Below are 24,760 nucleotides of genomic sequence, written 5' to 3'. Positions count from 1 at the left end.
ATAGCCAAACCTAGTGACTTTTTTTTCAATGTGCATTATGCCAAATCCTTACCTTTTGGCCCATTCCTCTCTATAGAAATTCCCCTCGTATAATTAACCATAATCTTCTCATTGCCAAATGTGATGAGTTCATCCTACTTCTCATCTCGGCAGTAGCATTTGAAGCATTCGCTACCCCCTCCTTTCAAAACAACCTCTTCACAGACTTGGAAGAAACTTTTCTTGGTTCTTTTCCCACCTTGGGACAACTCTCCTCCTTTCTTCCCTCCTTGCCTTTGCCATGTGCTAGACTTGTTGCTATGTCTATTATTACTTCTCCTCTGAGCATTCTCAAAAACATTTTCCTCAACCCTCTTAAGCTGTTCACAGCTATAGCCACCAAACTTCGGATTTCTTTTTTTTCTTTTTTTTTTTCCCCAAACTTCTGATTTCTAAAGATGTTCCTCCAATCTCATTTGCTTTCCTGAGCTCCAATCCCATAGCTTTGAAAGTTTCCTTAAATGGTGGGCCCCCTCTGCTTGACTTACTTCACTCAGCATAATCTCCTCTAGTTCCATCCATTCTGATACAAAAAGTTGGGTATTCATCCTTTCTGATGGAGAGATAATACTCCATTGTATATATGGACTATTTCTTCTTTATCCATTTGTCTGTTGAAGGACATCTTGGTTCTTTCCACAGTTTGGCAGCTGTGGCCATTGCTGCTATGAACGCTGGGGTACAGATGGCCCTTCTTTTCACTGCATCTGTATCTTTGGGGTAAATACCCAGTAGTGCAATTGCAGGGTCATAGGGTAGTTCTATTTTTAGTTTCTTAAGGAATCTCTACACTGCTTTCCAAAGTGGCTGCATTCCCACCAACAGTGTAAGAGGGGTTCCCTTTCACCACTTCCTCTCCAACACTTGCTGTTTACTGTATTGTTGATTTTGGCCATTCTAACTGGTGCAAGGTGGTGTCTCAATGTGGTTTTGATTTGAATCTCCCTGATGGCTAAAGATGATGAACATTTTTTCATGTGTCTGTTAGCCATTTGTATGTCTTCTTTGGAGAAATGTCTGTACATGTCTTCTGCCCACTTTTTGACGTGATTATCTGTTTTGTGTGTGTTGAGTTTGAGGAGTTCTTGGATATCAGCCCTTTGGCTGTAGTGACATTTGCGAATATCTTCTCCCATTCCGTGCCTTGCCTCTTTGTTTTGTTGACTGTTTCCTTTGCTGTGCAGAAACTTTTAATCTTGATGAAGTTCCAAAAGTTCATTTTCGCTTTTGTTTGCTTTGCTTTTCTTTTGTTTGCTTTGGGGACATGTCTTGAAAGAAGCTTCTGTGGGCAGTGTTGAAGAGGTTACTGCCTGTGTTCTCCTCTATGATTTTGATAGATTCCTGCCTCACGTTGAGGTCTTTGGAATCAATTATCATATGGTTTCACTTACTTATGGAGCATAAATGATAACACAGAGGACATTGGGAGATGGAAAGGAGAAGTGACTTGGGGGAAACGGGAGGGGGAGACAAATCATGAGAGACTGTGGACTCTGAGAAACAAACTGAGGGTTTTGGAGGGGAAGGGGTGGGGGGTTGGGTGGGCCTGGTGGTGGGTATTAAGGAGGGCACATATTGCATGGAGCACTGGGTGTGGTGCATAAACAATGAATTTTGAAACACACAAAAAAAGTTTTAAAAAGTAAATTTTAAAAAGAAAGTAAGGGAAAAATTTTTTAAAAAATTTTAAATGGTGGGCCTTCTTCAATTCCCTCCCTTGCTCCCCTTTCAAAACTTTTTATTATTTCTTCCATTATTCATACTCAAAACCATGCAGTCCTATCATGCCCCCATCACCAAATGCTGATTCACCTTCCCCTGGAATGTTTAGGAATCCTTCTCTTGACAGTCCCACTGCTTCCACCACCATCCAAGTCCAAGCTCTAGATTCTTGCTTGGCCTTCTAGTCCCAACAGCCTCCATTTGAAGCCCTTCGGTGCACTGCCATCTGACTTGCTTTCCCAAAGGCCAGTTTCTTTACGGTATGATCTGCCCCAAATTCTTTGCAGTCCCCTGCTCTTCACTGCCTATTGCATAAAGCTAACTTCCTTTGGCCTGACTTCCCAGAACTTTTTTTTTTTTTTGTCTTTTTTGTTTTGTTTTTTTTTTTTAAGATTTTATTTATTTATTCTCTCACTTATTTATTCATTTTCTCTTCAGAGAGAGAGAGAGAGAGCACAGGCAGGGGGACAGGAGAGGGAGAAGCAGGCTCCTCACTGACCAAGGAGCCCAATGCAGAACTCCATTTCAGGACCCTGAGATCATGACCTGAGCTGAAGGCAGATGCTTAACAGACTGAGCCACCCAGGCGCCCCTTCGCAGAATTTTCAAACTGCCCATAGCAGTACCCCCAACTCATACATCCTATTGTTCCCCAAAGTTCATTTCTGTTCTATTCAGTCCTTGTTCCTGGTCAATACCTAGTCATCTGTACTTCTGAATCTTTAGGAGTGCCTCCCACCCAACTTTACTTCTGACTATCCACACCTCCAGGGAATATTGTCATAAGGCAAGACTCTAGAGCTCTTAGGATCTTTGCCTTTGAATTTCAAGAGATAATCTTATGCTTGTATATGACACTAATTAGTATATATTAATATTAATATTAATATTCTCCCAAACATTTAATAACTACAGAGCCTTAATTACATGCCCCATACTCTGTAACTCTATTAATTGATCATTAATGGTATGAGTTCTGTATTGCTTAGTTTATGAAGCCATGTTTCAAAAGGAGAGCCATAAAAAATATTTCACCCTTTCTCTTTAAAGCTCTGTGTGTGTGTGTGTGTGTGTGTGTGTGTTTGAGTAGTGACAGCTTGAAAGAAAATGAAAATAGCATGTAGTTTTTGTGGATCAATAATAGATAATTGTTCAATTCAGAACAAGGCAACTATAGTAGTCTTAAGACTAGCACCCCACCCTACACTTTACCTCTCCCTCACCATACACATACACACATTCTTTACTCAGAGCCATCTCTCTGCTCTTATGTTTTATTCTCTGAATTAAAACTTCATATGCGGGGCACCTGGGTGGCTCAGTTAGTGAAGCATCTGACTCCTGATCTCAGGCTTGTGAGTTCAAGCCCCACACTGGGCTCCACTCTGGGTGTGAAGTCTACTTTAAAAAAAAAAAAAAAAAATTTGTATGAGCAGAAATTGCTTGGCTAAGAGAAGTCTGAAAACCACACAAGTGGGTAATCTCTAAGGTCCCTTCTAACAATTTTCCCCCAACATTTTATTCCATAGATACTAGGGAACATTGGAACAGGAAAAAATAGGCAATCTTCACTACTTTTCTGCTTCCCCACTTATTCCCCACACTTGATGCATGAAATGCTTCAATTAGAGATTTGTATCTTTTGATCAAAAGCTCAAATGTTTCCCCTCACTTTGAATACAAGCATTTCTGGGAGGACCAATACATTAGAGCTGTCGGTCATCAATCAGTCAATTCATAACAATCCCTCAACATGAATGAATTTCTCACACACTTTCCCTAGAGCCAGTTTTAGGAAGAAGGTAAGAACACTGGTTGCTTGAGAGGAAAGGCATCTCAGGAAAGGGGAACCTATGCACAGTTGATGTCATTGCACCATGACAAGTCCCTTGGAAGACATCCCACTCCTAAATAAGTAGACCTGTGGTAAAGTTTGCACACCCATTGATTTGCCTGTCCGTGATTAGACATTTAATTGAGACACTTGCTACTTGAACCATTACCCCCCTACCCTGACACAACAAGAAGCACAATCACCCAAGGTGGCTAATCATGATTCCTTTCAGTACAAAATCATTCTCTGCTTGATTTTTATTTTTGTGGGCTATAAACTACAGGGGAAATGTCAGCAATCTTGGACTCTGGGGATTTCTCCTCCTCCTGTGTTTAGTTTCTTACCTGGTTAGGCACACACGCACAAAGTCCGCTGCATTTTCCGAGAAGTGTTCTGGTAACGGAGGCATCAGCCCTCGGTGCGCTCCAATGTAAAACATGGCTGCCATCCTGTCCATGGAAGCCAATGGGGGCTTCCCTGTGGCCATCTCAAACACAGTACAGCCAATGCTCCAGATGTCCGACTTCCTTCCATAGCCAGACTCATTGATGACTTCTGGGGCCATCCAATATGGAGTCCCATGCATGGACTTCAGCATGTCACTGTGGGTGCCATTTAAGCCAGCCCACGCCAAACGCTTGGCACAGCCAAAGTCAATTAGCTTTATTATTCCGGTTGGCATGAGCATGACATTATTTCCTTTGATATCTCGATGCACCACACAGTTCTCATGAAGATAAGCAACACCTTGCAGGATTTGTCTTGTATATTTACAGAACACCATCTCAGGCAATGGCCCAAAACGGTTTATAATACTAGAAATAGAGCCACCAGGGACAAACTCCATGAAAATGCTTACAATGTTCTCTTCCAAGCATGTCCCCAAATAGGCCACAATGTTGACATGCTTCAGTGCTTTGAGCAAATCTACTTCTTCCTGCAGTTTCCGGTATTCTTTTTCAGTAGCTAATTTATCAGAGGTATCCAAAGCCACCTGTTTTACAGCTATCAGCTGTCCTTGGCTAGTAAGACCACAATATACCTAGAAGCAAACCTTATTATTAAATATAAATGATATAATTTGTTCACAAAATGCCTCAGGTGACCATTGTCTTTCCCTTCTCCTCCCAAACCCTTCTCTTTTTCTAAGTCGATACATCCCTACGTAAGAGCAAAGTACTTAAGCAAATTCAATGTTTCAGTGAGGCCAAAAGGGGGAGGAGTAGCATGGTGAGTGGATATTATACTGGGTTGGATTGGATAGAATCTTGGCTTCGCCATTCCCCAGCTATGTAACTTTGGGTAAGTTGCATAATCTTTTTGACTTAAGTTTTTCTCATCTATAACACTGAGATAAGAATTCTTACCTCATAGATATCTACATGCCTACATTGGGAAAACTCCTCACCAAATAAGTGAAATGCCTATTTCAGTGCTAAAGCTCTAAGGAAAGAGGGGAACCCAGGTCCTGGGGTAATGTTGCAGTGACCCCTCATGCATTTTCAGTGGTTTCATGTCTTTCCAGCTTCTCACTGATATGTCCCCAGCTAGAAAATAACCTCTCTCATCTTTGGATCAGTCTTCTTTTTACCAATCTATGTAAACACTATCTAATGTGCTAGGATTTTAGATAGTCTTTCAAAAAATGTAAGGATTTATTTATTTATTTATTTTTAAATTTTTTTTGCCACTCAACAATGATTCTCCCAACTTCTTGTAACATCTTGAGCTGTCAAGCAATGAGACATCTCTCCCACTGGACTTAGACCCAGGAGAATGAAAGGCTAGAAATACATTGGCCATCGCCCCACTACATGGACCCTGAGAATGAGACCCATTAGGAGAGATACCAGGAGGCCAGACCCTAGTGACATTGTCTGACCCCTGAAATCAGCTATGCCCAGAACCACACCTATTCCGCACCCTTCATTTACTTAACCCAGTGAACATCCTTTCCCCCAGGCCAGTTTGGGTTGGGTTTCCTATTACTTCCAACTGAAAAAGTTCCATGTAAAAGAGTTTACAGAGTGGGGAGGGCAGAAAGGGTGGGTCAAGGAGGAGTGGGGATTTGGGGTTTCATCATGTTTCCCACTTAACTTACTGTGCCATAGGCTCCCTTCCCAAGGATCTCTCCCTTTGTCCACAGGATAGATTCTTCATACTTCAAACTATTTTCAGAAAATGTCTTCTTTTCATCTGAGTTGAGAAATTTCTCCTCCTTGTTGTATATCCTGAACCCATTACTATATCTCTGGGAAAATGAGACAAAAAGAAAAGTCACCATTAATTTCTGAGTTATTGGGATAGAGGGAGGGCAGGAAAGTAGTCTTCCTTTCTTCTAACTTGGAACCAACTAGAGAGGCCAAATATGCACACCCTGACTAGTCACATAGGACACACTGCTTGTTAGCTCACCTGCAGTTTCCCCATCCCAAGAGCCTCCGGTCAGGGCAACTGAAGCCTGCCCTTTTTCCCTCTAAGGTTTCCCACTCCTCTGCCTGTCTTTGAATCTCTGCCAAACACAGTGTTAGTGGCTGACTCCATTGCTATAGCAAGCTATGAATAGCTTTTGTCTGTTCTTCAGTTATTTCCACAACACAAACATACACTCAAACACACACATATATACATAAACCTAAATACATACACACATTTATATACAAATATACACAGAGACACTCTCTCTCCCTTGCGCACAGCCACAATGCATAAATAGAGTGAAGATCCATGGTCCTCTAGACCCTTGGTACTCAAAGGAGAATCTGTTAGGAGCTTGTTAGACATGCAGAATCTCGGGCCCCAAGCATACTGAATTAGTGCCTACATTTTAACATGATCTCCAAGTGATTTGCATTCATAATAAACTTAGAGAAGTCTTGCCCTAGAAGTCAGAGAACAAGAATCTCTGCAGAATGTAGACCATGTTTTCCAACTGGTTGATCAGGGCCAAAAATGCTTTGTTTTGATCTCCTCCACAAGTTCTTAAAAACAAACGATAGTGACGCAGACACATGGTGAAGGCTATTAAGAGCAAGACGTTCTTGCAAGCTTACCTTCCTCAGGAATGAAAAGACCATTTGGGTTCCTCCTCCCCCATCCTTTCATGTTTCTACCCAAACTAAACTTGACTGCTTGGGAAGGAAAAGGTTGCAAATAGTCAGTTTTGACTCCATCACTACAGGATGGGGTTACAGGCTGATGATTTTACTAGCTTGATAGCTTTGCTTGAATTTAAAATGGTAGAGTTGTGCGGCATCTTCATGGCTCAATCGGTGGAGGCATCGACTCTTGGTTTTGGCTCTTGGTTATGATCTCATGGGTCATGATCTCATCTGTCTTGACATCATGCCCCAAGTCAGACTCCGGGATCAGCAGGGAGTCTGCATGAAGATCTCTCCCTTTCCCCCTCCTCCTGCATGCACATGTGTGCACGTTCTCTCTCTCTCTCTCTCTCTGTCAGATAAATAAGTGTTAAAAAAAAAAAAAAAAACCTAAAATGGCAGAGTTTTAGACTCATCTCAGACACACAGATGTGCACACTCATATCCCCGTTTCCTACCCCAGCCTGCAGGCCTTCCTGAACCACTCTCTCCTCCCAACAGAAATTAAGTTCACCATGAGGACAGAGCTGGCATTTCGGGACAAGGAGTAATCTCACTGTGTAGTGATTAAAGGTATGGGCTAGAATCAGAATGCATGGCTCCGCCACTCACTGACTGTCTTAACATCCTAAGCTTCAGTATTCTCATCTGCCAAATGGGGACTTTTTATGTCACAGACCCGTTATGAAGCATATAAAGAAGACAACATAACATATCTCACTCCTACGTGGTAAGTTCTCAGTAAACCCAGCTATGATAAAACTATTTGCCTTGTGTATCCTTTGATCAGCTGACTGCAATGATTGTTCCTAATCCAGATAGGGTGTGATATAGCCCCAGTCAGTGCTCAATAAATACTTCAGGTAAACCTACAGTTTCTGCCTTTACAATCTGAGTAGAACAAGAGGCTCATGTAATTCAGTGAGAATTGAAACAGACAAAACAAAACCCAGTGATCTGTTGGTATTCCTCTTCCCCACCCGCACTCCAACACCAAACAAATTTTTTTTTTTAATTTTTCAGGATTGTTACTTATTTTCCTTGAGAACAATGGCTAAGTCTTGTATCCCAACATGTCTCTAGTTTTTAGCCGAGTGCCAAAAATACAAGAAGCACCAATAATATTTCTGTGTTAAAGTTTTCACATTTCATGTCTTCGTATCTGTTTTGGAATTAGCAGGTAAGCTACTTTAGGGGCTATGTGCATTTCTTTCTATTTCACATACCACCTAGAGCAATGTTTTACCCATAATTATCTCTCTGCTATTTGTTGATTGAAAACATCTTCACTGAATAAAATATTGACCTACTTTAAATAAATGGTTTTGCTATATTAATGTGCCCAAAGTGATGCCACAGCAGTGTTGGGCTGGCTGAATTCCAGAAGTAAGGCCGTATAACGAAAACATCTTAGCCTGGCAGTCAGGGGATCTGGATGCCAAACTTGCAACCAAACAGGGGAGACCTTGACAAACTGTTTAGTTGTTCCGGGTTTCCGATTCCTCAATTGAAAATAAGGAGTCTGAACCAGACTGTTTCTGAGGTCTCTTCCTGCCTCAATGGATTACTGATTCTAATTATACCAACCTGTATTTTAACATTTGTTGTCTCTCTGCCCAATTCTGCCGTGGTTTTTCCTCTCCTACCAAAGACAAGATTTAGGTTTTCAGGATCTGTTTCATTTGCCATTATCTGGCAAGAGGTATTCTCTCTCTCATCCAGAGCTAAGAGTTCTGCAGCTAGGCACCCTAATAGTTCATCTGTCAATTCTTCGCTCTTCACAGAATCTAGAATTTCTTGTGAAATTGAATTTGCCTCCTTTAAAGTGTCTTCAAATGTGTGATATGTAACCGACTCATCAGCTAAACTATCCGGATCCAAAGAACGTACCCAATGCTGATATGCTTGGGAAGATGCCCTCTGTTGTTTCTCTTGGAAAGAGAAACTCTTAAGTGTTTCAGACTTATCTAAAACCCTCTCGGACCCTATATCATTAGTTAAAATTTGGTTGGCATTTATTTTACCAAGAGAGGGTGTGTTCTGCTTTTCTTGTTGTGCACGCTTGTTGGAACCCTTGTCACTGGGCACTGCCCAGCTATTTTCGGAAAGGACAAGTGGGATCTGGTGATGTAGCTCTTCCAGTTCATGCAGATCTCTGAGGCTTGTAGCAAGTATTTGATTGTTAGAAGTGTCTCCTTCATCACCAGACTCTTCCATAGAGACTTCTTCAACAGTGGACAAATCTGTAACAGGAAGTTCATTCTGTTCAGGGGACCGCTTGTGCGGCAGAGCCAAGTTCATGGGCTGAACTTCATCCCTGGAAGAGAGAAAGTCACTTCCCGAAGACTTTACCTGCCACTCTGGATCTGAAATATCATCACCATTTCCAATGCCTTGTAAGTTGGTACCTACGGCCCTGTAACCCTTTTCTTTAGAAATTAAACTTTTGTTCTTTTGTTTAATGTCAAATGAAGGCTTTGACGGCTTAATATGTGGTCTTTTCTGAGAAAATCTTGTTCTGCCACTGCTGCTCCTCTCACTGTGTGAAGATCGACATTTGCTGGTAATACTTCTCGCAGATGGAGCTGAGGCTATCTCTCGGTAGTATTTGTTCTCATGACGTTCAGCCTCTCTCATGTGACAATAAACAGGAGTCCCAAACATTTCATAGATTCCAGGCCCATTAGCAGTTGAATTGATTTCTTTGAACATGTCACTATACTTAAGATCTAAGTAATTGAGTCTCGGCTCTGCTGGTTGAGCAGAGAGGGGAACAGAAGACTTTTTTATTCCTGGATTCTTACAGAGGCAAGGAAAAGACTGCTTTTTGGGTGTTAGAGCCCGGTGACTTGATTGCTTCTTTTCTACCTGTGGCATTTGCCTTTGAAACTTGGGTGACTGCCGAGGTCTGGGGTCAACAAGCCCCAAGGCAGGGAAAACTTGAGTTTTAAGGCTGTTTTTATGCATGGTAGGCTTGATGGAACCTTCAATGGAAATCATGAAATTCTGGGGTGTCCTGTTACTGCTCTTGGTCTTTGATTCCAACTTATTTCTGTGGGTTTTCCTCTTATGCCCATCAGTTTCTGGGTGTGCGAGTATGTTGAAGCTATTGTTGTTTTGAGGAGTGCCTTTTCTTTTTGGGAGGCTCGGTTTGGCTCTTGCAGGTTCCCTGGGAGTTCCATGTCCAGGGAAAGTGATGTGGATAAGAGGCACTATTCCATTCATTTCTGGTTTGGTGGCCTCTGCTACTGATACTTTTATGTTTGTCTCCATGCCTCTCTGACCTTGAGGGAGCTTCTCAGTGGGGCCATCAGGGACTGCACTGGACAAACTTTTAAGAACAGTATACTCTTCTAAAATATGATTTGGCTCAAGTGCTTCACCTTTATGTACTGAAGCACTTTTGGAATCAGTCTGATCATTTCTAGTTTCTTTTTCCTGGTTTAGAATTATTTCTGAATGCTGGGATTCTTGGAACTTGATTGGCATGGTACATCCAACTTCACAGCCTTGTTTACAGTTTCTGGCTACTGAACCCTCTTTCTTTCCTGACGAAAGATGTCGAGAATTCTCTTCTGCTTTTCTCATTTCATGACCAATGGAATCAATATCCACCTCCCTATCTGTCGGAAAACTGCTTTGCTTACAATTCTCAAAGGACACCAAAGATTGTCCTTTTCCGAAGTCAAAGGTTGTGATTTTGTCACTTCCTTCATTTTCCTTGGAAATCCTATTCTCCTCCGTCTCCATGTATTGTCTGTGATGGCTAGCCTTCCAAAAGGAGCACATGTTTCTGGACCAAATGGAGCTATCAGAGGACTTAAGAGTCTGATCCACAAACACCTTAAATGCAGTTTCCTGCTGCTTGTGTAATGGTCTAAACTCCTCAGATCGACTTCCAGGCTCTGAGAGCTTAGGTACGAAGGATATAAAGTTCAGAATATTTCTTTCTCTCTCCTTTTGATCCTTGGGATTTGGGGGGATTGTATGAAGACCAGGTTTCATGGACAAAAGTGACAACTGTGGCAGAGGGAACTAAAAGGAAAGAGGAAAAGGTTAATGAACACAGAAATGTACATGATATCATATTAAGTGGTTTAAAGTAATCCAGAGGGATTCTTTTTTTTTTAATTCAATTAGCCAACACATAGTACATCATTAGTTTCAGATGTAGTCTTCAGCAATTCATCAGTTGCATAAAACACCCATTACTCATCACATCACATGTCCTCCTCAATGTCCATCACCCAGTTACCCCATCTCCCCATCCATTCCAGATAGATTCTAAGATTCTCTTTAGGTAGCCCTTTACAAGGCTATCTTAGAGATTCCAATTTTATTTTTCTATTTTTTAAAGATGTTATTTATTTATTTATTTGTCAGAGACAGAGCACAAGCACGCAGAGTGACAGGCAGAGGGAAAAGCAGGCTCCCTGCTGAGTAAGGAGCCCAATGCGGGGCTTTATCCCAGAACCCCGGGATCATGACCTGCGCCAAAGGCAGACACTTAACCAGCTGAGCCACCCAGGTGTCCACTAGGGATCCCAATTTTAAAGACTAAAAGCTCACTTCTGGTATTTTGGGTAAAACAATACTTCTAAAAACCAAGATTGTCGGGGGTCCCTGGCTGGTTCAGTCAGTGGACTAGGTAACTCCTGATCTCGGGGCAGTGAGTTCAAACCCCATGTTGGGTGTACAGATTACTTAAAAGGAAAATCTTTTAAAATATAAATAAATAAAAAATAAAAACCAAGATTAGCATAGCTATAAAGATTCAAGTTTATGTATTTATAATAAAATAAAGGCCCTGTAATGTAAACATTAAAATTTTTAAAACTATCTCTTTCTTTTAGGGTGAGAGAGAGTGTGTGTGAGAGTGGAAAGAGACAGAGAGAGAGGGAGAGAAATAGACTTCCACTGACTGTGGAGCCCGAGGTACAGCTTGAGCCCAGGAGCCTGAGATCATGACCTGAGCAGAAATCAAGAGTTCAACGCTTAACCAACTGAGCCACTCAGGTGCCCATGTTAATATTAAAATTTTAAGACAAGAAATTTTATTTCTCTTCTCTTTTCCTTTTCATTTCCATAGAATCGATCTCTAACATTTTTAAAAATACCCACTTAGCTTAAAATTTCCGTTACAGAGGCACCTGGGTGTGGGCTCTACATTGGGCAAGGAGCCTGCTAGAGATTCTCTGTCTCCCTCTCTCTCTGCTCCTCCCTGACTCTGCTTATGCTCTTTCTCTTAAAAATAAATAAATAAATAAATAAATAAATAAATAAATAAATAAATCTATTACAGTTCTTTAACAATGATTATTAGGTTATAGACTAACTCAGAATTTGTATCTGGAGCACAACTACTCCTTAATATTTTGATGAATTGTTTTGTTGAGCAGGGCTTAGAAAGATGCCACACTATACACTTGAAATCTAGCAACCGTGAATGGTTTTTACTTCTTTGCCCTCTCAACTGTTTTCAAAAAAAGTTAGTTTTTACTATCGGCAACCTCTAGAGGTCAGTGTAACCCAATATATAAAATTAAGCTTTATGGTTATTGAGTTATAAAATGATTTCCCACCGTGATTCTTCCCAGATTTGGTACCTAACTATACTAGAATACTTATAGGCAGGGATCATGCATGACAATCGAGAGCTATATGTTTAATTGTCATTGTATTGCTACCTGTTTGCAAGAAGAAAGGAAAAGGAAGCTGACACTAGAGACCTAGCCATTAGAAGTAGTGAAAAGCAGTGAGATTCCCCACTTCTATTGTCCAGATGATTTTCTTCAGTCGCTTAAACATAATGTCAGAAATAAAGACAGGGGTGTCTCAATGGCTTGGTGGGTTAAGCCTCTGCCTTCCGCTTGGGTCATGGTCCCAGTGTCCTGAGATCAAGCCCCAAATCAGGCTCTCTGCTCAGCAGGGGGCCTGATTTTCCCTCCCTCCTCCTCTGCCTGCCTCTCCGACTACTTGTGATCTCTCTCTGTCAAATAAGTAAGTAAAATCTTTAAAAATAAATAAATTAATTAAATAAAGACAGATTCTGCAAGGGCTTAAACATTTCCCTAGTAGTAGCTTTTATTTGTTTTTAAGGCCAATAAATTTCTTTTTACAATACTGAGCAGGACCTATGCGCTTTCTTTCTTCTTTTTTTTTTAATAGATTTTATTTATTTATTTGACAGAGAGAGAAAGAGCACAAGTAGGCAGAGAAGCAGGCATAGAGAGAGCGGGAAGCGGGCTCCCTGCTAAACAGAGAGCCTGATGTGGGAGCTCGATCCCAGGACCCAGAGATCATGACCTGAGCGGAAGGCGAAAGCTTAACCCACTGAGCCACCCAGGTGCCCCACTATGCGCTTTCTTATAGGCTCATGGGATAGAAAAGAGGCTGGCAGTTGAGAGGTTCTCAAGAATCTTTCCAAAAACTATACTTACAAACTAAATTGGGAAAATCTATCACTGGGGGGAAATTTTACCTAATTTCTAGACATGTTCAAAGAAGGAAAAATATGTCTAAAAGAGTTACTTACCACATTATATAGTGAACAGAAGACACGCCAGAAAAGAAATGTACATGGCAAAGTATAACTGTCCTAGTAGCTATTTGCGACTCTCTGAACTGTGAGCTGTTGTTTTCCAAGCTATAGTTGCTGAGGATTTTAGTTCTGAGTTCTTTGATAGAGTTTGTCTCTAACAAGAGTTTCTTTGGTTTTAAATCTTAAGTCAGAAATGCTAGAACTAATCTTACCTCGATTCTTCTGTTACTGTACTCCATATCAGAAATAGAAAACTCTATAACAAGAAAAAAATAAAATAATTAGATATTCTTAGTAATAGAGCGAACACAGTAGGTTTTAAGCCAGAGTTGGAGATGGAGTGATCTTAGTGATAAGGTTTGAGGAAAAGATAAAATTAAGAACTTTTCAAGTTGTGGGGCACCTGGGTGACTCAGTTTGTTGAGCAACTGCCTTCGGCTCAGGTCATGCTCCTGGAGTCCTGGGATCAAGTCCCACACCGTGCTCCCTGCTCGGCGGAGAGTCTGCTCTTCCTCTGACCTCTTCACTCTCACACTCTCTCTCTCAAATAAATAAATAAATAAAAGAACTTTCAAGTTGTAATCCACACGGAGGTAGGTATAGAATGATTATAGAAAACTTAAGGCTTAAAGGGCACGTGGGTGTCTCAGTGGGTTAAGCCTCTGCCTTCAGCTCAGGTCATGATTTCAGGGTCCTGGGATCGAGCCCTGCATCCGGCTCTCTGCTCAGCAGGGAGCCTGTTTCCCCCTCTCCCTCTGCCTTCCTCTCTGCCTAATTGTGATCTCTGTCTGTCAAATAAATAAATAAAATCTTTAAAAAATATACAAAAAAAACAAAAATACCTTAAGGCTTAAAGAAAAAAAGGAGTTCCCTAGGTGGCTTAGTCAGTTAAGCGACAGCCATCGGCTCAGTTCATGATCCCAGAGTCCTGGAACTGAGACCCGCATTGGGCCCCCTGCTCAATCGGAGGTCTGCTTCTCCCTCTACCCTTCCCCCATCAAATAAATTAAAAAATATCTTTAAAACAAACAAACAAACTTCAGGCTCCACCGCTGAAGGGGGATGCTGTTTTATATATAAGGTTTTCTTATATACAGTTTACCCTTGAACAACATGGGTTTGAACTGCATGCATCCACTTACATGTGAACTTTTTCAATAAATGCAATACAGTACTGTAAATGTATTTTCTTCATGATTTTTTTTAAAGATTTTATTTATTTATTTGACAGAGAGAAATCACAAGTAGATGGAGAGGCAGGCAGAGAGAGACAGAGGGAAGCAGGCTCCCCGCTGAGCAGAGAGCCCGATGCGGCACTCGATCACAGGACCCTGAGATCATGACAAGGCAGCGGCTTAACCCACTGAGCCACCCAGGCGCCCTTCTTCATGATTTTTTAAAAAGATTTTATTTATTTATTTGTCAGAGAGAGAGAGTGAGCACTGGCAGACGGAGGCAGAGGGAGAAGCAGGCTCCCTGCTGAGCAAGGAGCCCGATGTGGGACTCGATCCCAGCACACTGGGATCATGACCCGAGCTGAAGGCAGCTCTTAACCAACTGAGCCACCCAGGCGTCCCTCTTTATGATTTTTTAAAAATATTTTATTTATTTATTTATTTGAGAGAGAGCAGAGGGAGGAGTGCAGGTGGAGGGAAAGGGAAAAAAATCTCAGGCAGACTGTGCTGAATGGAACCCGACATGGGGCTCAGTCCCAAGACCCCGAGATCATGACCTGCGCTGAAACCAAGAGTAAGACCCTCAACTGACTGAGCACTCAGGTACACCTTTATGATTTTTCTCAATGATATTTTCTTTTTTCTAGCTCACTTTATTGTAAGAGTACAGTATATAATACACATACAAAATATGTGTTACTTGACTGTTTATGTTATTGATTAGGCTTCCAGTTAATAGTAGGCTATGAGTAGTGAAGTTTCTGGGGAGTCAAAAGTTATACATTGATTTTCTATGTCAGTTTCCCCAGCTCTCACATTGTTCAAGGGTCAACTGTAAATGTATATCATATATATATATAATATGCATATTATATACATACACATACATGTTTGTGTTCATATATCTACATTTACATTCATAATTATATTCATAATCATATTTATGTTTATGTTTATATTCTGATAGGAAATACAAGCTTTCTGGGTCAGAGAACGGAGCATTCATTACTCACAAAGCATCATAGCACCAGCTTCCCACACCTCAGTTCCCCACAGGGCAACACAGTGAGCACCAGATGTTTACCTGTGGGGAAGCACCACGAAAACAAACCCTGAAATTATGAGACTCAGAGTGATGGGTACTTCGACCCTTCTTTCTCTCTCAAGAAAGAGTGACCTTTACTATGAAATGTAAGCAAATGTCTCCAGGAGAAAGGGGGCATGGACATGTATCTCGGGGTTTGATGATCCTTGAATGTAAGCAAACAGCTCCTGAGGAAATAAAGGTCTGAATCTCTCTGGAGCAGGACACTAACTCTAATTTCCAGGACATGTTTATCATGCAATCATCTTTTAACCTCATTTCCTAGCGCTTTTTTTTTTTTTTAAAGATTTTATTTATGTATTTGACAGACAGAGATCACAAGCAGGCAGAGAGGCAGGCAGAGAGAGAGGAGGAAGCAGGCTCCCCGCTGAGCAAAGAGCCCGATGTGGGGCTCGATCCCAGGACTCTGGGATCACGACCCGAGCCGAAGGCAGAGGCCTTAACCCACTGAGCCACCCAGGCGCCCCCTAGCACTTTTTGTTCATAAAACCTGGGCCATACAGAAATGTGAAAACAAATATTCATGTATAATAGGGACAATTGTTTGAACTTAAACATGGGATAGATCATACACGGGATTTACTAGGTAGTGTCGACCTAGTGGTTGCCTTTTACCAAAAAGTCAGAATGGTGCCTAAAGCCCCACTCACCACCACAGCTTGAAGTTAAAGCCAAAAGGTCCCATGTGTCTAGTGTCAAGGCAGGTCCCATAAATGGATGACATGAGACAGACAGGGACAGTAGTAAGCTGAAATTATGTGCCCCAACTAAAAAGACATCCCCTGGGTGCCTGAGTGCCTCTGTTGGTTAAGCCAATGCCTTCGGCTCAGGTCATGATCCCAGTGTACCAGGATCAAGTCCCGCATCGGGCTCCCAGCTCCATGGGGAGTCTGCTTCTCCCTCTGACTTTCTCCCTTCTCACACACTCTCTCTCTCTCAAATAAATAAATAAAATCTTAAGAAAAATAAATAAAAATAAAAAAATAAAAAGACATCTACTACACAATTCCAAGTGATGTTTTCCATTCCAAATGGATAATTTAGTACTACTAGTTTCTCCAGTCATCAAGAGAAGCCAGAGAGTTGGAGATTTTATGTGAAATTTCCCACCGATCCCCTTTTTTTAGTGTTTTGAAGGTCGAACATAATATAATCCAGGTCCGTTTTAGTCACAGGTTGCTATTTTTTTTTTTAAGATTTTATTTATTTATTTGACAGACAGAGATCACAGGTAGGCAGAGACGCAGGCAGAGAGAGAGGAAGGGAAGCAGGCTCCCCGCTGAGCAGAGAGGCCGATGTGGGGCTCGATCTCAGGATCCTGGGATCATGACCTGAGCCGAAGACAGAGGCTTTAACCCACTGAGCCACCCAGATGCCCCCACAGGTTGCCATTTTAAAATCTGACTTAGAAACAGACCTCTCTAAGATATAACACAGGTGAAGAAGACATCGGTGGGTGGAAAATGGTACCTAAGAAGAGGATACAAATAGGAGGGGTTTGAGCATTCCTCTTAGCCATAGCTAGCAAAACCACCTTCCAATTCTTTATGCATTTCTCCAAAAAATATTTATTGAGTGTTTGAGAAGTGACTGACAGATGGCAATAGAGTTATCAACAACAAAGACAAAATCCTTGCCCTCTGAGAGGTCATATTCTGGAGGTTGAGGTTTTCCTGTTGAGAAGATGCTGCAAGTTAATACCAGAAATACAACTAAATATAATTGGGTGCATGTGTATAACCTCCTGATTTAAAAAAGAAAAAAACCTTTCTAACCTTATTATAAATATTTGAATAAATGTTATTCAGTGTTGGGAAGGCTCGACATGAGGTAGAAAAACACTCAAACATTTCTGGTGAGATTGTAGAGGTGAGATCTTGCTGGTAGGTACTTTGGCATTAAATGTAGAAGGCCTTTCTACAATGTCTATAGAATTCCAGTTAAAAGATGGAATGTGCCAGGTTTTCTCCATTCCACAAACCTCACTCTAATGATAGTAAGGGAAATTAAAAAGGAGTAAACAAGAACAGCAACAACAACAAAAGCCCAGAGGACAAGACAACAGACGAGGAAAGTCAACAAGACTTTACATAATGAAAACTTAATGAATGAATAAGAATTGATTGGCTGTCAACCTGCAGGGGAAGAACTCAGTAAGAAACAAGAACTCCAGACAGGAGCCGGAATTGAAGATGCGGGGTACCTCCGAAGGTGAGGATGAAAAAAAGAGGTTGCTTGTAAGTCTGGGGAAGAAGTGGTTTCCAGCTTCCCTGTCCTGCCCCACTCGACCAGAGCTGCTCTTCTCTGTTCCTGGCAATGGCTGGAAGTTTACTTTCTGGAGAGTTTGGGACAAAGATACTAAGGAGCTAGGGAGGTATAGTTGAGAGCAGAAGCAAGGTGCCAGAGTGAAAATAAAAGGATTAAGGGAAAGCCGGCAAACTGAGAGACTTTCAATCCAGTCAGGGCCTTGGGTTTTCCCTATCTAGGAAAAAGCGGCCAAGAGAAAAGCCTATCTGTGCATACTGACACTTGGGGAATCCCTCACTCAACCATCTAGGTCTTTCTCTGCCCATTCAACTTGCTCCCTGGAGCACACAGCACTTTTTAGTCCCAAGAAACAATGGATGTGTGAGGAAAGCCTCTGATGTGAAAATACAGAGAACAAAACAACGAAAGAACAGAGTTCAAAAGAAACGGAGACAATGAAAAACCATCATGGTATACTTTATGCACCTCTTCTCGGGAAGCTACTGGAAATGCACCCTACTGAAAATCCTGCCCTGACAGCTTCTCTGCTCTGCGATTTCTTTTATTGCAGTAAGCCAGTAAATGCACCGTGTTGAACTACAGGTTTGTCCCCGGAGGTTTAAGCCAATTGGTTTACGACAGTGGTGAGCAAATACCAAAGACAGCATTGCCATAATGGAAAATGCTGGCACCAGGGCTGCTATCTGGTAAATAAGTCTTGGGCTAGAAAGAATGGCAAACTCAAATCCTGGAGGAAGGCATCTTCCATGTAAGCCCCCAAATTCCCACAGGTAAACATCAACTAAATACGAGTTCACAGTAAAGATTTTTCAAACATTCAAGAAAAAGATGATAGATAGATATATAGATAATTTATTGGCAGAAGAATAAAGGGGTCACTGTAATTAAATGAACTCACCTTCAGATTTTCTTTGCTGCCCCTTCAGAAAGTGAGGAACATCTTCTCTGACTACAGACATGGAGACATTTGGTTCTAAGCAAGGTCTTGGCAACAAAAGACCCACATTCTCATCACAGAGCTCCTTGGAACTTTCCTCTTTCTTCAAAAGTAAAGGTCCCATGGTCAGTGTCTTGGTCGGGAAGTCCACCATCTCATTTGGGAGAGAAACAGCATGTGCTCGTGCCCATTCTCCATGCACTGGGGCTATCTGACTAAAAGGGAGGAGGACAGAGTTTCATGCAAAACTTACTCCCTGTGTTTTCTGGATCTCCACTTCTCAGTCTAGCCTGATATCACCAGAAAGTTGGAGAACTATTTCCAAGTGGCGCTGCTGAATGGAAGAGATGGACTCTTGAAAGGACAAGACCTCTCCGCCCTCTGACTCACGCCCCACATCATCTGCGTCCCTATTTCCCTGGGCAGAGAAATCAGAGGGGGAAAGTGCAGACATAAGGGATGCACTCTTTTTCTTCTCCCAAAGGCATTAGCTGGCTTAGGACTTCTCAAACTATCTTTGGGAAAGGACCAGTTTTTAAATTTTCCAATCCATTGTGGAATGACACTTTTGTAGCATTCTTATAATAAAAGTGAATTATTATAAGAATAAAACAAAAATCAAAACCATGAAAACAAAACCCAGTTTTTTCATTATCAGATCAGTGAACCTAAAATTACCTGGTCACATTGGAATACAACTTTTTAAGTGTTTACATTTTCACCTTCTGTCCTGACTTCATCACGGACTGGTAATAGAAGGACCACAGAATCACATATTAAGTGGCACTGCTGTAGGGTCAGCAAACTCTGCCCTACGAGTCAAAGTCAGCCTTCAGTCTGTTTTTGCAATTTTATCAGATCACAACCATACCCATTTGTTTTCATACTGTCTATGACTGCCTTGGAGCCACTACTGCAGAGCCTAATCATTGCAACAGAAGCCACATGACCCATAAAGCCTAAAATGTGTATCATCCAGCTCCTGCCACAATAATATTTACTACAACCCCTGCTTTAGAGTGTTTTTTGGAGGGTGAATTACTAAAAATGTAGGTTACCACACAAGTATCCCTTTGTACTTAAATTTCAGCCTAAACTTTCAAAGAAAATTCCTTACTTGTTTTCTTGCAAATCTTCTTGGCTCACTTCTTGCAGATAACTGACATCTCTTGGAAAAGTAACAATAATCTCAACACCTGTAGAAACACATGATGATGATAAAAAGAAGAAAGTAATGAATGCCAGTGACATCTGGGAACTGAGTATTTTATTTCTGGTTATTTAGCTAATGCTTTTAATAATTAAAGAATGTGGAATAGAATAGAAAGCCCAGAAATCAACCTACAACTCTATGGTCAATTAATCTATGACGAAGAAAGCAAGAATGTGCAATGAGAAAAAGACAGTCTCTTCAACAAATGGTGCTGGGAAAACTCGAAAGCTATGTGCAAAAGAATGAAACAGGACAACTTTCTTACACCACACACAACAATAAACTCAAAATGGATGAAAGACCTAAATGTGAAACCTGAAACCATAAAAAATGTAGAAGGGAGCACAGTTGGTGACATCTCTGACATTGGCCATTGCAACATTTTTCTAAATATATCTCTTGAGGCAAAGGAAACAGAAGCAAAAATAAACTATTGGGAGTACACCAAAACAAAAAGCTCTGCACAGCAAAGGAAACAATCAGCAAAACTAAAAGACAACCTAGTGAATGCAAGAAGCCCTTTTCAAATGACATATCTGATAAAGTGTTAGTATTCAATATATAAAGAACTTATATAACTCAACTCCAAAAAGCAAATAATCCAATTCAAAAATGGGCAGAAGACATGAACAGATGTTTCTCCAAAGAAGACATCCAAATGACAGATACATGAGCAAAAAAAAAGTGCATAACAAAACTTTTCAGGTATGAAATAAAGATTTATGATGAGCAATGCTTTCTCCCTGGATGGAGCAAACAAGACCTCATTCTGTAATGTACAACTAATGACACCTACTTCACACAACCACTGGGAACTTTCAATGAGATCATTTACGTGGCCCCCTAGTAACTTGCTTGTGTGTGAATTTTGAATCTGATTCCATGGAATGATTTCCAGTATAACCCTTAAGACAGAAAGTTCTAACTTGTAGAATCAATGCTTGCTTACAATATAACATGTTAAATTTACATTTAAAAACTAGTGTGAATCATGCTACTTTAAGGTTTGGTCAGGTATTCATATACTTTTATTAAGCATACGCCAAGCCTAACCCTTTGTGCTGAAGATACAGAAATAAACAAGGTACAAGATATAGAAATAAACAAGGTATCACTGTGACCTTAGTAAAGACAGCAAATAAAAAAGCACAGAGTGTATCAAGTTAAACCCTGTGATAGAAGTATACAAATGTTGTTGCAGGAACATAGAGATGTATCCTTCTAGAACAACCCGGTGCTTGTCCCAGTCTTCAGTCCTATCTCTTAGGGCCGTTTAGTGAGTCTCCCTAGGCCTAGAAGAGCTATGGTTTTTTTTGTTTTTTTTTTTTTAAAGATTTTATTTATTTATTTGACAGAGAGAAATTACAAGTACACTGAGAGGCAGGCAGAGAGAGAGAGAAGGAAGCAGGCTCCCTGCTGAGCAGAGAGCCCGATGCGGGACTCGATCCCAGGACCCTGAGATCATGACCTGAGCCGAAGGCAGCGGCTTAACCCACTGAGCCACCCAGGCGCCCAAGAGCTATGGTTTTAATCAGCCCCACTGATAGAATGCTAGGAAGGAAGCAGAGCAGAGAAGATCAAAGAGGGGTATGAATCAGACAGATCTGGACCACCTCTGCTCTTCGTGGGTGACTTCGGGAATTGTTCCTGAATAATCTACCTTTGGTTTTCCTAATGTTTTCCCAATATGATGACTGACTGCAGGTTTTCTAATAAATAGCAAGGAGCACGTGTCTAAAAATGAGGCTTCCCTGGAATGGTCGATATATTCTTAAAATTTTTTCAAAGAGCCTAACCACCACACTATATATCAGCACAAAATGAGAGGCTTGGAATTCAAATATAAGGAATACCTGTGTGACTGTCTTTGTGGAAATTGTTAAAAACTAATGGCCCTATCCTAATTGTTGGTCCTAAATTGGGGCGGGGTGGATTATAGAACATGCTGGCTCTGAAATCAGCTGGGAACATACAGGTGTTCCCCATTTTGTCTCTCTAATAGTGCGAATGGTTGTGGGAACCTCTGAACCTACCCAGTGGGCCAGAAAAGATTTTTACATGTAGAAGTAGAACCCTTGCTCCTGAGTGTGCCCTTCCGCTTAAGAAGAGGTAAAGTAAGCCTAGCAGAAAAAGGTTACGAGAGAGAAACTAAGGCAACGTTTAAATATAGTCAGAAACAATTTTGCAGAAGAGGTGAAAATGATATTCAAAGTGGGAAAATGATCCTTAATTTGCTAAAGTTCAGCCATTATTAAAATGAAAACTGAAAAATGGCCCAGTCTAATTCAGTCAGTGATGAAACATTATTATCTCCAGAACTGTCTTCCTTTCCTGTGTTTTCTACTGGTTCTGTTTAAATTGATGGGCATCAAAGTTCAAAATATTTTGACACCCTTTCCACACTTTTATAATTTTCTAAACCGTGAATCTCAACACGGATTTTTTTTTTTTAACTATATTTTCCAGTCTCCTTTGCCACTCGAGTTCAGAAAGCCAACTGGAGAGACAGAGTCTTTTCATGAGTTACATGAAAAAGGTAAGATGCAGTCATCGTTTTTGCTGGTGTTCTTGTCTGCAGGTGGATGAGTTTCCAAGCTTGATAAGTGAGCAACTTCCTGGTTGGGGCAGAGCAACGTAATATGGGGGTGAGCAGCCGGCTTTGAGATGTGATTACCAGAATTCTTCCTGACAATCGAACCTAGAGTCTGTCCTTCTCCTTTGGCTTTTCAATGGTCTGTGAGTTTTCTAATATTTTTTTTAACTTCCTTCATTTCTAACTCAATTAAATTTTGTTTTCTGCAACAAGAATCCTGATGGATACAGTGCATTAAAAATTTTCAAGCACAGTACTTTTAGGAAATAGATTCTTATTCCATTTATGAAGAGAGGAATTTTACATGTTCAAGGTAGTCTTTGAGGTTTGCATCTGATAATTGTTCTAGGAACTTAGCTGATTGATGAATGCAAGAAGATTTTTATACTAAGGAAAAAGATGAGGCATTTTTTTTTAAGATTTTATTTATTTATTTGACAGAGAGAGAGAGCACAAGCAGGGGTTGTGGCAGGCAGAGGGAGAAGGAGAAGCAGGATCCCCACAGAGCAGGGGGAGCCCAATGTGGGACTCAAACCCAGAACCCCGGGATCATGACCTGAGCCGAAGGCAGTTGCTCAACCAACTGAGCCACCCAAGTGCCCAAGATGAGGAATATTTTAGGGGTGGCATAAATTGTACTTTATAAATTACCTTCTATAAAAGCCTATAATTAAGCTAACACAAGCTGCAGGAATATTTAGCTGTTAACGTCTATGGGTGTGATCTAAACATTATAGAGTTTATATATATTTTGGTCATACTCCCTTTTGAATAGAATACAGTGAACAAAAATATAAACTAAATGATTAAATGTGTGTATCTACAACAGGATAGAAACTCACATGGCATATACATAAAGTCTGTAAAAAGTGTGCAAGCACTTAAACATCAACAACTTCAAGTATGTTAAAAATATGTAAATGGGAGTTAAAGAGATTTATTGATACTTAAGATGAATACAACGCACACTAGTGCTCCACACGTTTTTTTTCTTTTTAAAGATTTTATTTATTTATTTGACAGACAGAGATCACAAGTAGGCAGAGAGGCAGGCAGAGAGAGAGAGGAGGAAGCAGACTCCCCATGGAGCAGAGAGCCCGATGTGGGGCTCGACCCCAGGACCCCAGGATCACGACCTGAGCCGAAGGCAGAGGCTTTAACCCACTGAGCCATCCAGGCACCCTGCTCCACACGTTTTTGTTTCACACTTGTAACTTGAAAGAGTAACTACTAAAGACTAATAACTATGAGAAGAAAATATACCAGAAACATAATCGCTTCTTTCAAATTTGAGAAATTTCAAGCAAAATTTTAAGCAAGAGCTCAAATTCTAAGCAAGAGCTTAGTGGAGGTGCTACATATGTGCTATGACTCCTCTATGAAAATTTTTTATATTTTAAATTTATAAAAAAAATTATAAACGTTTTAAAAGATTTTATTTATTTATTTGAGAAAGAGAAAGTGTGAGCAAAAGAGCGAGTACAAGGAGTGGGGGTTGAGGTGGGAGGCAGAAGGAGAAACAGGCTTCCTGCTGAGCAGGGAGCCCGATGCAGGGCTCCATTCCAGGACCCTGAGATCATGATCTGAGCTGAAGCCAAAAGCTTAACTAACCGAGCCACCCCTGACATTATAAATTATTTTAAAAGAATTAATTGCACCTCAAATGGCAAGTCATCTCCAAATAGAGTAGAATAAACAAATTATTTAATCTCTTGGAGGGTACTTGGGATACAACTGTTCTGAGAACTCTGCTTTGAAGTGTTCAAAAGTCAAAGTCAGACCACAAGGGGTGTTTGGAAGAGGGCCAGGATTTTTTAAATTTTAATTATTTAGTTATTCTCCACCCTAAGCCTGGACAAAGGAGATTCCAAGTGAGTTTGAGAGAGACAGGAACTCGACAGGAGAGGGCAGCATCGCATAAGAGGCCAAAGGAGATCGTGGTTGGGCCGGCACTGCGGTGTTTGAGGAGGTTCACAGGGTTGTTGAGAAAAGAATCAAAGCGGACAGCTTCCCTGCAGAGTTAGAAATGGAAGCCAGAAAATTGCCAAAGAGAAACTGGAGCAGTGTGAATAAACATTTAATTTAAGAAATTTATAGGTGAGTAGATCATTGTGATCTTTGTGAAGACCATTTTCTGAAGTGAGAATCTGCAAATACCTTGGGCTCTGTTAAATGCAAAGGCATTCATCGATATGACAGGATAACATATTTGGAATGGGTGTTGTTCTGGAA

At 40.9% G+C, this 24,760-nt stretch overlaps 1 protein-coding gene across 3 annotated transcripts in view; it reads right to left on the bottom strand.

Moving 5' to 3' along the window:
• MAP3K19 (mitogen-activated protein kinase kinase kinase 19) overlaps positions 1-24,760 on the bottom strand; it is a 66,009-nt gene that overhangs the window by 2,824 nt on the left and 38,425 nt on the right. For 2 of the 3 annotated variants that reach the window (XM_032354067.1, XM_032354068.1), the window contains exons 8-13: positions 19,840-19,918; positions 18,684-18,937; positions 13,450-13,493; positions 8,284-10,731; positions 5,697-5,846; positions 3,940-4,637 (exon numbers count right to left, since the gene is read on the bottom strand). In XM_032354067.1, coding sequence (XP_032209958.1) covers positions 3,940-4,637; positions 5,697-5,846; positions 8,284-10,731; positions 13,450-13,493; positions 18,684-18,937; positions 19,840-19,918 — 3,673 coding nt within the window. The remainder of the gene's footprint in view (positions 1-3,939; positions 4,638-5,696; positions 5,847-8,283; positions 10,732-13,449; positions 13,494-18,683; positions 18,938-19,839; positions 19,919-24,760) is intronic. The other variant, XM_032354069.1, reaches the window with a different exon arrangement.

Source organism: Mustela erminea, chromosome 8 (genome assembly GCF_009829155.1).
Source record: "Mustela erminea isolate mMusErm1 chromosome 8, mMusErm1.Pri, whole genome shotgun sequence".
In the NCBI taxonomy this organism is placed as follows: Eukaryota; Metazoa; Chordata; class Mammalia; order Carnivora; family Mustelidae; genus Mustela; species Mustela erminea.
The sequence above is the reverse complement of the archived record's forward strand: the minus strand, read 5'-3'. Positions and strand labels throughout refer to the sequence as shown.